Raw genomic sequence first — 14,021 nt, 5'->3', positions numbered from 1 at the left:
GCTACATGTTGACTAAGTCAAACAAAAGTAAGAACAAACGTATATATAGTACCAATCAGCAAGTCTCTGGAAAAAAAAAACGTATCTAAACTAATCAAAACAAAACTCAAAAGGATTCATCTCCAAGCAGATATCTCAAGGAAACATGAAGATGGGAATGGTTTTAGTGTTGCTTACAGTTTTCATGGCTATGATGTCTCCTTCTACAAAGGTCTCTGCTCAGACGAACTGCACAAACGTGTTGACCGGACTTAGCCCGTGTTTCAGCTTCCTGACAAGTCTTTCCTCTCCTGCTTATTTGGATTGTTGTTCTTCAGTGACTAACATAGCATATACTTCTGTTGACTGTTTTTGTCAATTCCTCAACAGTGGAGGCTCTAATCTTGATATCAGATTTGTTAACCAAACACAAGCTCTTCGTCTGCCATCTATTTGTGGCGTTGGGAGTAATGTTCTTGATCAGTGTGACAACGTTGTGAACTCTCCTCCAAGTGTCCCTCCTCAGTCGAACTGCACAAACTCTTTGACGGAATCACTGAGGCCGTGTTTCAGCTATCTGACTAATCCTACCTCTCTTGCTTATTTGGATTGTTGTTCTTCGGTGGCTGTCGTAGCACATACTTCTCTTGACTGTCTTTGTGAGTTCGTCGACAGTGGAGGCTCTATTCTCGATATCAGATTTGTTAACCAAACACGAGCTCTTCGTTTGCCATCGGTTTGTGGCATTGGGACTAATGTTCTCAGTCAGTGTGACAGCGGTAAGAATTTCAAAACATCTCATCAATTTATGAAAATATTACATCCATCTTTATGAAAATATTACATCCATCCTATAGTATATAGTCTCTATGGTATCTGATGCATCCATATCGTGAATTTATGTTAGGAACAGGAAATTGATCATTGGAAAGTACTATATATAGGGTGATGGAGCTGCTGAACCGGTTAGGAGGACAAACCGATGTCCCCAAACCGAAAGTATTTAATTTGAATTAATTATATTGTTTGGTTAAATCATTGTTTGGTTATATTGTGTGTTGGATGAGTTGTTGTATCAGTTGAGTCAATAATGTGGTCTTCCTTGTGTTAAATAAAAAACCAGCTCCCACTTTCCCTATTCTGGTTTGTAGGATTTACAAATCCAACGTTCTATTGAAGATAACAATAATAATTAAAAAAAAAAACCAAAAAAAAGGCAATCTTAATGGCTCAAAGAAAAGTGTTAATTACTACAATTTGGATTTGAGTTTTAAATCTGAAACACATCATAGGGAAGGAGCGATGGAACATGCATCATATAATTGAAGCTCTATCAAATTCCCATTTCCTCTTTTGAGAACCATCATAGGGAAAGGAGATTGAACATCCTATAGTATTGAAAGACTTGTAATTAAGGGAGAAGCAACAATCTATCGACACATGAGAGAGACCTTATTAATGCAAGATAAGCTCTTGAAGTTTAAGATATAAGAACAAACTTTCAAACAGTGTATGCAATGAAAAGAAACCAATAAAAGACAGTAAGCTAGTTTCCACATAGGAACCTTGTAGAAGAGTCTCAGGGGGTGTTGGATAAAACTAGGTTTCGAAAAGAGGGTTGCTTAAGAAGTATGCATGGTTGTAGCAAAAGTAGTGATCATAGATATGTTTCTCTATAGTTTCGTTAAAAGATGATTAATGTTTATGCGATACTTAACGGTTAGATGATGAGGAAGTAACTATAATAAAAAATAATCCAAAGGTTTGACCTAATTATTTACGGGACTTACGGCAACAAATGATGGTTGCCTTTTTGTCTCCATGCAGGCATGTTCTTATCATAATGTCATAAGTTTATATAAGTCGTGTCGTGTGTCTATGGTGACTCTTTTTATCTTTCCATGTTTTCTTGGTTTGGTTACATCCGTGAAAACATTGATGAAACATTATAATAATAGTAAATATCTTCTCGGAGGTTTTGTCCAAAGGCAATAATAATTTTAATAGTGTAGCTGACCACGAAATTTATTGTGACAGTTCTAATTAAGTATACAAATATACGTCATTGGCATGGCGTCTATTTACAGAATAGCAAATATTCGGCATTATACATGTCGGACGCATTATAAACTGTAATATTTGGAACGTCAGAGTTGGTCCATATATTTAATTGTCCATGTATTTAAATTTTCAGTAAGAAATTCGAGAAAAGAAAAGTATGTGAAAGTCTTTGAGAAGTAGTATCAAGGAGCACGCACGCATGCGTCTTGAACAGAAGTCATGTAATAGTGTCGTCAAAATCAAATTGATATATGTTTTTACATTTCTTGTCCTATCAAATCTTAAATGTGGCAACTGATCATATTCAACTTGTATATACGTGTACTGTACATAAATAAAACTTTGGTTATAATACCATTCTTAAACTTTGCATAAATCGAACATATGCGTTGGCTATAGTAGTTATAATTAACACAAGATTTTGTAGTAATTAAGTTATAATCGACTTGTGATATAGTTTATTGATGGATTTAGTTACTACATAATGACAAACTAACGATACCATTTTTGTTAAATCTTAACCATCCATTTATTTCTAGTTTAGGCAACCAACAAAAATATTGTAAAACGACGTCAAATTTTTATATCATCGGTGTATTGTAGTATTCAAGACTTAATTTGGAAATGGTATACAATGTCATTATAGATTGGTTGGAAAGTGTTTTATCTTTTCCTAAGATTTTTTGTGAGTATATATATATAGTTAAGATCGGTGGTAAAACGACATAATTAGTCAAGTTTCCTGATTTGTGCTTGTCATTTCAGAGACCTTAATTAGAACAGCGATACAGAAATGCTGATGGAAACGCACAAACACATCACAACTTTAATTTAATTGTGTAACTAATGCACTTGCTCTAACCTCTATAACCTCTAAATCAAAGAGTAAGTCCAAAACCTTAATTTTGCAAATTGTTTTTATTCATGATCGAGTTTTGGTGGATGTGGTCACTCACGCCTCTACCATAACCATTATTACCTCTCTTATTATTACTATTATTTTTTACTTTCTGCGTAAAAAGATAGATGATGCGACATGAAGCAGTGAATGCTGCTGATGTGAGAGCTTATAATGGTCCCTTTTAACTCACTCGACGTGTGTGGAGCCAAGTCTTAGTGCCATCAGAGAGGTTACGGGGACCCAACTTTTATAATTCTTGAAAAAAAGTGGGCTCATTTGGCTTCTGACAGCAACAGAGAGATTAGATTCTTGATCTCATGGACGGTCACGATGATATGATGATGGATTGTTTGTGTTCACGAGCCCATGACACGACTCATGATGCTTCATCAGTTCTCCACTGTGAGTAGAGGAGTCTCTTTCTTCTTCACACTATTATTATTTTTATTACTATAGTCACATTTTATGATTATCATGTTTTGCAAAAAGAACACTGCTTAAACCCTTTTCTTGTCCATCAACTCCGAATAGTTTATTGATTTATCTTTTGTATAATGGAAAACAGTCACAACACACACAAAGAAGTTAGTAAACAGTAATCAAATCCGTATAAGATAATGGGAACTTTTAGGCAAATGTGGAAAATTCTATATTTTTAAATTGAATTTATGAAAGTTTAGTAATATATATCTTTACACAGTTTCGAAAAAGTCGATGGAATCACTACTCACTTGAACTGCTTCTCTAGCAACTTTGATTAGTAACACAATTTGAGGTATGAATCAGAGAGGTGAGGGAGTTATCAAATAATAAATAAATGGCTATAGACTAACAAAGATGATGTCTTACTTCACTTGTAATATAATTATAAAACAATAGGTTATACGAATTTATTATACCAATTCCACTAGTCTGGTTTTAAAGTAACGTTAATCTTTTTGATTTCGGGTTATACATATATAGCAAGTGTGTGTAGTGTCCACCCAAAGAGAGACTAGCCAGCTATGAAAGCAAAAGAGATATTCAGTTAAGATTGTGAAATATATTCGTACGTATGATCGTATCTCATTCCATTTCGATTCTGAGCGACCAAGTCCACTCCACTCCCACACCCCCATGCTTACAATATATATTCATCATCATCATCACCACACAACGTACCATAAAATCATTACCCAAGAAATTTTGTCATATGTAATGATCATGAATTATTGTATCTATATAAAAGATCAGCCAAAAGTTCTCGTAATCATCATCTCGATTTGTCCCCCGTCGAGAAAACTACTTATTACTCCTCTTTCTTGTAACATTTTTTCATTTATTTTTTGGTTTGCTAAGACTTTGTAAAATCTACTTAGATTATGAAACTCTTAACTACTGTTATCAATGAAAAATAATGAAACACATAGTACGATAATAAACTATACTTTCTCTGTTTCACATAGTACGATGTTTTAAGATTTTTTTGTTGTTTCTGAAAAATTGATGTTGTAGATTAAGAAACTAAAAGTAGATTTTTATTTTAGGTTTTTCAACACATGGTAATTATCATGTGGTTTATATTTTTGTTTATTCCAAAAAATAATTATAAATGAAATTATAAACAAATATTTATATTTATTCTAATATGTGTGAAAAAACCAAAACATCAATCTTTTTGAAACGGAGGGAGTATGTTGTTTTAAAGTAAAAAATCAAGATTTGAAAATTATAACAATAAAGAGTAAATATTAAGAAGAAAAAAGTGATATGTAATTGTAAAATCATTTTATGAAAATTTGGGAGATGTATAAGAATGATTTAACCTGAACAAATCTCATCTCTAGTTTTAGAATAAGAAACTTAATTACAACTTAGCATTTTCTCTTCTCATCGTTTATCATATAGAGATGTTACCTATATCACATCAGTGTGATAGACAATTACCTAATCGTCATATAAGCGAAAAGTACATTTTCTTCTATATATTATAAATGTCATGCGAGACGTAAACAACTTTGCAAACTTCTGCGTTGAAAGCGTTTTAGCACAATTGAGTGAACTCCTGAACAAAATTATGAAAAGATCATATAATGTTATTCAAAAAAATCTGATTTATCGTCTTCATAACATTATTTTGTTAAATTAACAAATAGTTTTTAGATAGTCATAACTAATAAGAAAATACGATAACATTAATCATCTCGAAAGCCTTCTATATAATTATGTTGTGTCGTTACCTAACAGTGATAGACAATTACGTGAGAACTTAGAAATACATTTAGCCTCTCTATTATATTAAATGACATGCAAGACGTAAACAACTTTGCAAACGTTTCAAGTACTACATTCCTAATCGATATACGAAAGATTAATTATATCACTTATAAAATTATGAAAAAAAATTCATATATTTTATATTATTATTATCCCACTTAAACGTTTTGTGTTATACTCCATTGTTAGCAAGATTAGTCGTGACCCGTACGATATGCAACACACACGAGTTCTTTCAAGTTTCAACTTCTTCTTTTTTTTCTTTCTTTTTGGGACAACTTTAATAGTTTTGTTCTATTTCCAACTTCTTTTTTTCATTAAATTTGTAAAGTTTTTTTTATATATATACAACAATAAACAGAAAAGAATATATAGAAAGAAAACTAAAAGAAAAATCCAAAAGAAAAAAATAATAAAAAGACGAAAGGGTCAGTAGAAAACGACGTGAGTGGTTCCTTGGCATAACCCAAAAGCAAAACACAATAATAAGTAAAGAATAAAAAGACAAATACAAAATAATAATAATCGAATTTAGGTAGTTTCCACTGCTCAAGTTAAAAAAAAAAAGCTTCAAGTGGTTTTCTTCTTCACCCACTGATTCTTCAAAAACTATCTCTCTCTCTCTCTCTCTCTTTCTCTATATACAAATGAATACAAACTGTGTGTATATATATATATGTATGTATGTTAGTAGTTGATGATACAGGAGCTTGTAAGTAAGTAAGTAAGAAAGTGGGTGAGTGTGTCTCTTTAGTGCTCCTCACTGCTGCTGCTCTGTTTTAATTTCTCTGCTCTATGAAACTTCATGGCGAATTTTGAGGATCACACACTACTAACAATCACAAACTTCTGTTTTATTATTTTCTTCTTTTCTCAGTTCATCGAAACTATAACCCACTACTAACAATCACACACACCCACAAACTTAAAAATATATTAGAAAAAGCAAAAAAAAAACAAAACAAAACGGATCAATTCTTTTGCTTTTGTTTTCTTCTTCCTTCTTCTTTCTCCAATCTCTCTCTATTGTAACGTTTCATGTTGTTACTTACACACTTGAGAAAGTGCGATAAACTCGGGAGTTATAAAACAAGATAAATTATATATATACAAAAATCTCTCTTTCTTTTCAGTTACTTTGTTCTGATTTGGTTTCTCCTTTTTTTCTCTACTTTTTCTCTCTTTGTGTGACACTTTCATTTCTCAAAATCATGGAGGCAACAGAGTTGCATTAAGCTTCATTTTTCTCTGAAGAAAGCTTACACAATCTTGAAACTTCTCTTCTGATCTTTGAGGTTAGTTCAATTGAGTTCAGAGTTTATGATATTTTTGCCTAGTTGTGTTTTAAAGTTTTGGTTTTTATTTGCATAATTGAGTTATAAAGTTATGGTTTTTGCGTAATTGAGTTGTTAAGTATGAATATTTGGTGTAATTGGGTTATAAAGTTTTGATTTTTACTCTGTTATGGAGTTCTAAAGTTTGATCTTTGCGTGAAGTTATGATTTTTGTTTGTGTGTAGTTGAGTTATGAAGTTATGGTTTGTGTAATTGATATGTTATAAAGTTCTGATTTTTATTGTAATTGAGCAGTGAATTATGCTAAAGAAGAGATCAAGAAGCAAGCAAGCTTTAATGGCGGATACGAACCAGAAACAGAGCAAACCGACGCCGTTTCCAAGGCTCTTCACAGCTTTCAGTAGCTTCAAAAGCTTCACTGAGAACGACGCCGTCGCTAGCCCGACTTCGATCCTCGACACCAAACCTTTCTCCGTTTTGAAAAACCCATTCGGATCCGATAACCCGAAAACCCAAGAACCCGAAACCCGTCTCAAACCCGAGCCCAGAAGAATCGGACTCGCCATCGTCGACTCTCTCATCCAAGACGAAAACCTTGAACCCGGATCCGGTACAATCCTATTCGGGTCACAACTTCGGATCCGGGTCCCGGATTCTCCACGCTCATCGTCCGATTTCGGGATCAAAACGAGGAACTCTCAGCCGGAGACGACGACGACGAAGATACCAACTCCCGGGTCGGGTCTCGGGTCACCCCGGATAATCTCCGGCTACTTCTCGGCCAGCGATATGGAGCTATCGGAGGATTACACATGCGTGACGTGTCACGGGCCAAACCCCAGAACAATTCATATATTCGATAACTGTATCGTGGAGAGCCAACCGGGCGTGGTGTTCTTCCGAAGCTCCGACCCGGTAAACGAATCGGATTCGGATAGTTTCCCACCCGACAGCTTTCTCAGTAGTTGCTGTAACTGTAAGAAGAGTCTTGGACCTCGTGATGACATTTTCATGTACAGGTTTGGTTTTGTCCTTTTAAAGTTTTTGTAACATTTTTTTTTTTAATTAGTTGATTGAGAGAAGTAAACTAAGTTAGTGATTTGATTTATTAATTTTGCAGGGGAGATAGAGCTTTCTGTAGCAGTGAGTGCAGGGAATTGGAGATGATGACAGAAGAAAATGATATTAAATGAATGTTTTTATTTGAGAGAGATATATAATAATTAATTTTAAAAAAAAAGTTATGATAATGATGACTATAATTAATAAAATGTTTAGATATGATATGATGAATTTTGTTTAGTTGCTTTTTTTTTATTTTGGGTTCGGAGAAGAGAGTATGGTATTTGTATTTATGTGTATTATGTGTTTACTTGCATAATCATATACATCTTTTACTTTAATGATTTACTTTAATAAAATTAGAGATTACCCATTACTCTAATCATGAACATAATAAATAAAGCACTTTCAAGAGTTGGTTAATTTTATGATTTTATCCCAAAAATAAAAGTAAAGTTTAACTTACTTGACAACAACAAAAAAAGGAAAAAAATTATAGTCCAAGCTCGTTAAGGATCATCAGATTATTACTATTCTGGATCATGGACCAATTATGTTTGGTCCTCTATTGATTAAACTACAAGCCCGAGCCCATTTCAGTTATCATTGTTATCGTCTTCATTCAATTTGTTTGTACTGTTTTTTTTTTTTTTTTGCATGTGTCTCTTATTGTCTTACTCTTACATAAAAGCATTGCCTTGTAATATTCGTAGACGAGTCTAAAGCGAACTGTTAATAGTAATTATAAATGAATTAACTGTAATTACATAAATAGTTTAGGGGTTGAAAAAGAGATATAATCTTTTTCGTAATTTGTGTGAAGAGTGTCAAATGACATCCTTTGTAAAACAGATGAAGTATTATCTACACACAGACATATTTGTTACTTTGTGTATAAGTTTAGGAAGAGTTACTAGTTGATATGCTCCCACAAGTATGCAACTTTGAAGCAAAATCCAACTTTGGAGTCAGCATATGGTCCTACGAGTGGCGGCTTGATTGACTGATACACGTGGTGGGGTTAGGTATTGCTGATATACATTTTTTTCATTACCTTTGTGAACAATCTATTTGGTAGAAACTATAAACTATATACATTCATAATGTAATATCTTACAAATGATCATCGAACATTCTTTGACTGGCCAGTTCATATGTGAATGTGATCTATGATTTACTTCGTAATTCATAAAATATTGAAATGAAAGATTGTCAAGACCTTAGAAAAGGAATGAAATATCTTAGAGCGCTCTAGGGATTAGAGTTTACAAAGACCAATATTTCACTCTTTTTGTATCACTAACGTAAATGATAATCCTTATAAGAATTTCTAATAAACAAATTCGTGGGTTTGAGCACATTGACATATACAAACAAAGACATACCCACATGTAAACATGTACACGTGATTTTTTTGTTTTTTTTTTGTTGGTTAATGGTTATTACATATATAACATGCGAGTATGCAACCATTAGTTAAATCGTAAGAGTACTTCATTAAAAGGAAGAAAAGCTAATAAAAGAAAATGAATTAGATCCCCTTTTTTTCAAGTGTTAAGAACTTGAGATGATCTCAAATATAGTTAAATAAGTAAACACTTACCTACTCCGCTAATTTTGTCAAAACTCCAATCAAAGCGTCATTGTGTTTAATCAAAGCACATGCAATGAGTGAACAGCCTTGATGTTTGATCATATTTATACACAATTATCAAACCTAACTCGAACATATACTCATGCATGGAGGAGAGAGTAAGAGGGGATAATTAGTCATAAAACATCACATTAAATACAATAAATCATAAAACTTAAATAGTTCTATTAAAAAGAAACAAAATGTATATATTATTTTACCACTGTTTATTTTAAGATACGCGACAAATATATAATTATCCATTTTAGGACATGCATGAATGAGACATGTGATGGGTAGGAAAAGCATTACCATATTGCTGCAAGGTCGAGAGGTTGAACGGAACCCAACGAACCTATTGGACAAACGAATTCTGTTTTCGTATCCACCAATCAATTTTTCTACTTATACCAATTTTGTTTTTATGTCTCAAGTTAAATTTTACTAGCTAGTCACACCCAAAAGTACAAAACAATCGAAATATATCAGTTGTATGGTAATCCTCCTATTTTAATATTTTGATTATCTCTAGTTGGGTTTATTATATATTAGCTAGGCACCACATGCATATAGGTATGGCCCTTTACTACAACATCGTTGGTCTCATATGCACACATGGCAACTATTGCTGACTCTTGTTTCATTCACAAGATTCATATCGCTTATATTAGATTGTGGGCTTCCAACATAAAACCAATTGGCAATGAGTGAAGAGGCCCATATATCTTATATACTAGTCAGGATCCTACTCAAGTTCCAATGTGGGATATTGTATCCCTAATACGCTCCCTCGAGATGATGGCTCTTCTGGCCATAGATCTCGGTATATTCGAGCATGAATCGGTGAACCAACTATGGGCCAGACCGATTGTGGATTGGGTTGAGTATGTGCGGACCGGGCTCTGATACCATATTAGATTGTGGGCTTCCAACCTAAAACCAATTGGCAATGAGTGGAAAGGCCCATATATCTTATAAACTAGTCAAGATCCTACTCAACTTCCAATGTGGGATATTGTATCCCTAATAGCTTATAATTGGTTGTGATTCATGGTATCATCACTTTCATAATCAACATTTTTCATGTAAAAGAGGAGGATATATATACTTACAAGGATGGTCTGTGGTTATAATGTAACATACTTCGATAATTAATTGATTTTGACTTTTGCTTGTTAATGTAATTAATATGACTTTACTAGATCATCATTTATATCGGCCAAAGTTATAATCATTAGCAATCTTTTCAATTCTTTATTTATTTTTCTTCAATTATTGAGATTGATTATTAAAAATTTGGAGAATATATGTAAGAAAGACCAACTTGGCCAAGGGCAGGCAACTATATAGTATGGTATCGAATGTAGTGGATGAGAATCATTATATGACTCACGTTGAGTGGTTTGATTGAATGCTTCAAGTTTGAACGTTTAATTAGTCAAATGAATACTAATGATGTTCTTGTAATTATGAACAGATTCTTTAAAATATTGGGGCCATTTTGGAAAAAGAAAAATCTTATGGCAGATTCTCCTAATCCAACCAAGTTGATTTATGTTGCCACCACAACCAATCCCATTATAGATTGCTTGGATTAGCAATCCAACCCTTTTGGTCAATAAATTGTTATTTGCATTTGGCTAGCTTAATATAGAAATCATTTATGGTCATCATCATAAATAACCAGTATTAAATTTATACGTTATGTAGCTTAATATCAAACATAATTAGTGTAACACTTAGAAAAAAATCCTAGGGTAATCTTATTTTGTTTAAAATTATCCAAACAGTGTAGTCATGCACAAATTGTTGTTGCAATTATACTAAAAAGACTAGGATTTAGCCCGTGGTACACCACGGATCCATAATTTAATATATTTGTTTGATCATTTCCGTAATTGGTTTATATAGTCTAGTTTTATAGGTGTTTATATCATTTAAATTTTTGTATAATTTTATGAATTTGTATTATAAGTAGATTTATAGATATATGTGGTCAACCCGTGGTATACCACGGGACGATTTTGTTGTAAATAAAAAAATATACTTTAATTTAACCCGTAAAAGATTTAAATATAGACAACCCGTCAGAAAAATATAATCATATTTATGTAAACTCAAACCCGTTCAATCATATTTATGTACAATATCATTATATTTTAAATATTTTTAGAGTTAAAATATTAATAATACTTTTGTAGAGTTTAAATATTTTTAATACTCTATAAAACTTAATTTAAATATTATAATTTGCAGCTTTTACAAGTGTTAATATTTATAATATTTTAAAAATTTTTTAAAATAAAAATTTATAATATTTTGAAACTTTTTATAAGTTTTATTTTTCTTAAATAAAGAACCAGATTAACTGAATAGAAATTTTAATTTGAATACCTGAAAAATCAAAGTTCATGCTCATTGGTAGTTGTGAGATTCCACGTCATATTTATAATAGTTTTGAACTATTATCTAAAATTTTCTACCTTATGTAAACATTGTACATATAGTTTTTTTTAATTGATTGAGTTATATATGTCTGTTTAAAAAAATTTAAATTGCAAAATGTGTGGAAAAAAAATTGTATTTTTATTATAAATATACTTTATGTAATAATATAAATTTAAACAAATAAGATTATATAAATATATTGGAAAGAGATTCGATTTATTAGAGATAAATTTTAGGAAACTTTTTTGATGTGATAAATATTTGTTTCCAGTTTTGCGATTTGCTTGTGATTTAATTACAAAATCTACTTTTAAATTTTGTTATTTATTCAAATGTCATGAGTTTGATTATGTAAATATTATAAAATAAAAGGTTATAACCCAAAATAGATTATAGTACAAAATGTACTTAAAAAATGTTAAGATAGATTCTAAACTGTCAAATTCACGACATTGTATAATCCAGAGTAAACTATATATGGATATTTATCTTATGTTTTAAATAGCTAGCTATTATGCGTGTGAAGTAAAACTCCCATAAACCGATATACTGATATGATTATGTACATTGAAACTATATATACATAGTTAGTGACATGATTCTTGAAAGTAACTCAAAACCAAACCCACACGAGCATGGCTACAGACAGATATGTAAAAATTTATCCTCATATAATCATTGGTGGCAAACTTTTCCTTCAAGTGATGTAAGAGCGCATCATTGACAAAGAAAGCAATGAAGAAAGAAAAGAGAGAAAAAGTCCAAGCATGGGGCAAAAAATGATTGCATGCATGATGCAAAGTCTAGTGTTGTGTTAATTACATTACGGTCCACCATTTATGATTTCTGGTGAGCCACACTCCCTCTAGCTAGGTGAATTCGAAACCTAACATTCAAGCGAGCGTGTTTAATTCACTATATGAAAACAAAGCCTCTTCATTGAGCTTTCCACTGTCCAACCATAGTTACTCTCGTTTCTCTACTATCACTGAGCTATGAATATATGTGAATCGAAGAACCTGATTACATACTCTTAATTAAGACTCTTAATCCTTTGTTATACGACCACTTAATAAAACGTTCATATGTTTTTTTATTTTTAATAATAAAAACAATGCGTTATACGATTCAGAAAAGCAGAAAAAAAGAAGAAGCAGTCAATGGAAAGAAAAGTTGTCAGCATTATTGCAAGACAACGTCGTAAGTAACGCCTCATGCTCATGTCTTGTAACTCTTCTTGTAATTGCATCATATTCACAAATATGCTTATTATATTTTTCAGCCAAAAAACTTGCCCAACTTGTTTGTTTGCTTCTTGATGGGAAATATAGTATTTTTATAGACTTGTATGATGTGTTTATCCGCTCTTATGAAGCCCACTTGACATGAAGCTACATGAAACACAAACACATAATGTTACTGTAGATTTTTTGTTCTTGTTTATAATCTAAAGAAGTATTACTATATACATATAAGTATCAATGTTGTTAACAAGCATATTATTAGCAAAAGAAAAAAAGTTGGATACTTATAAGTGATGTGTAATGCACGATGACATGGCATTTATATAGACAAATCTGTGGTTGAAGAAACTGTGAAAGACAAGCCACAAGCTAAGTCAAGCAACTGTCGAGAGAAGACATGGCAAATAGGGTAACTGAAACTAACTAACCCTACTCACATTGTGCATTCAATTTCTCTTTTTAATATCTTTATTTTGTTTATTACAACCCAAAAAAAAAAGAAAAAACTTTAACTCCCCACAGAGTTTATGCCTCGAGAGCTAGCAGTGCTATTGAATAAAATTATCTCTACTCCAAGACAAAACCTTTAACCACAGACCAGTGACCGCCCTTGTGTATATATACTTTTTCTAATTATCATATTATTTAACCTGAGATTAGAAATTATTTAGTATTCAAGAAATTATAAATTAAGTTACCTAAAATAATGGTAGATTCGAAAAAGTGGGAGGAAAATGTGTAGACTAATAACTTTATCTAACTTTTCTTCGAATTTTTTTTAACAACTTTTTTCTTTGATATATAGTAATAAGACTACTATACATACATTATTGTGTGGCTAAAAGACTCATAGGCCTTTAATTATTGTTCCTTCTTTTGGGGGACGAGTGTGTTTTGGATCTTTTAACCCCGACTCATCTTTTATGTTGAAGAGCGTTATGGGAATTTCAAATGTATGTATTTTAGAAGAAGACTATACGTTTAGATCTACGTAATAAATCAAACTAAAGTAAAAACAACGATCTTATAAGACGTAATTGACAAAAGATTCGTTACCAAACGTCTAGAACGTAACTCTCGCGGTTAACGAAAAGAACTTATCTTTAATTAAGTGATTTAAGTCATAACCCTATAGCATATGC

General features: G+C 31.9%; 2 protein-coding genes across 2 annotated transcripts; both read left to right on the top strand.

The window, feature by feature from the left end:
- Window positions 1–5,899: 5,899 nt before the first annotated feature.
- Window positions 5,900–7,936, top strand: LOC17892987 (protein MARD1). The gene is made up of 3 exons (XM_006298286.2): window positions 5,900–6,492; window positions 6,787–7,511; window positions 7,613–7,936. Exons 2-3 carry the CDS (start codon window positions 6,793–6,795, stop codon window positions 7,683–7,685), a joined length of 792 nt encoding a protein of 263 aa, XP_006298348.1. The 5' UTR covers window positions 5,900–6,492; window positions 6,787–6,792; the 3' UTR covers window positions 7,686–7,936.
- Window positions 7,937–9,859: 1,923 nt separating this feature from the next.
- LOC111831730 lies at window positions 9,860–10,154 on the top strand. Its single transcript, XM_023786971.1, has one exon. The coding sequence runs from the start codon at window positions 9,947–9,949 to the stop codon at window positions 10,091–10,093; it is 147 nt and encodes a 48-aa protein (XP_023642739.1). The 5' UTR covers window positions 9,860–9,946; the 3' UTR covers window positions 10,094–10,154.
- The last annotated feature ends 3,867 nt before the right edge of the window (window positions 10,155–14,021 follow it).

Source organism: Capsella rubella, unplaced genomic scaffold, assembly GCF_000375325.1.
Source record: "Capsella rubella cultivar Monte Gargano unplaced genomic scaffold, Caprub1_0 scaffold_3, whole genome shotgun sequence".
Lineage (NCBI taxonomy): Eukaryota > Viridiplantae > Streptophyta > Magnoliopsida > Brassicales > Brassicaceae > Capsella > Capsella rubella.
This window is presented reverse-complemented; position numbering and strand designations above follow the sequence as displayed.

Coding starts and splice junctions, on each gene's coding strand:
- LOC111831730 (XM_023786971.1), top strand. CDS start 9,947: ATGTGGGATATTGTATCCCTAATACGCTCCCTCGAGATGATGGCTCTT.
- LOC17892987 (XM_006298286.2), top strand. CDS start 6,793: ATGCTAAAGAAGAGATCAAGAAGCAAGCAAGCTTTAATGGCGGATACG. Junction 7,512..7,612: donor GATGACATTTTCATGTACAG/GTTTGGTTTTGT, acceptor TTAATTTTGCAG/GGGAGATAGAGCTTTCTGTA.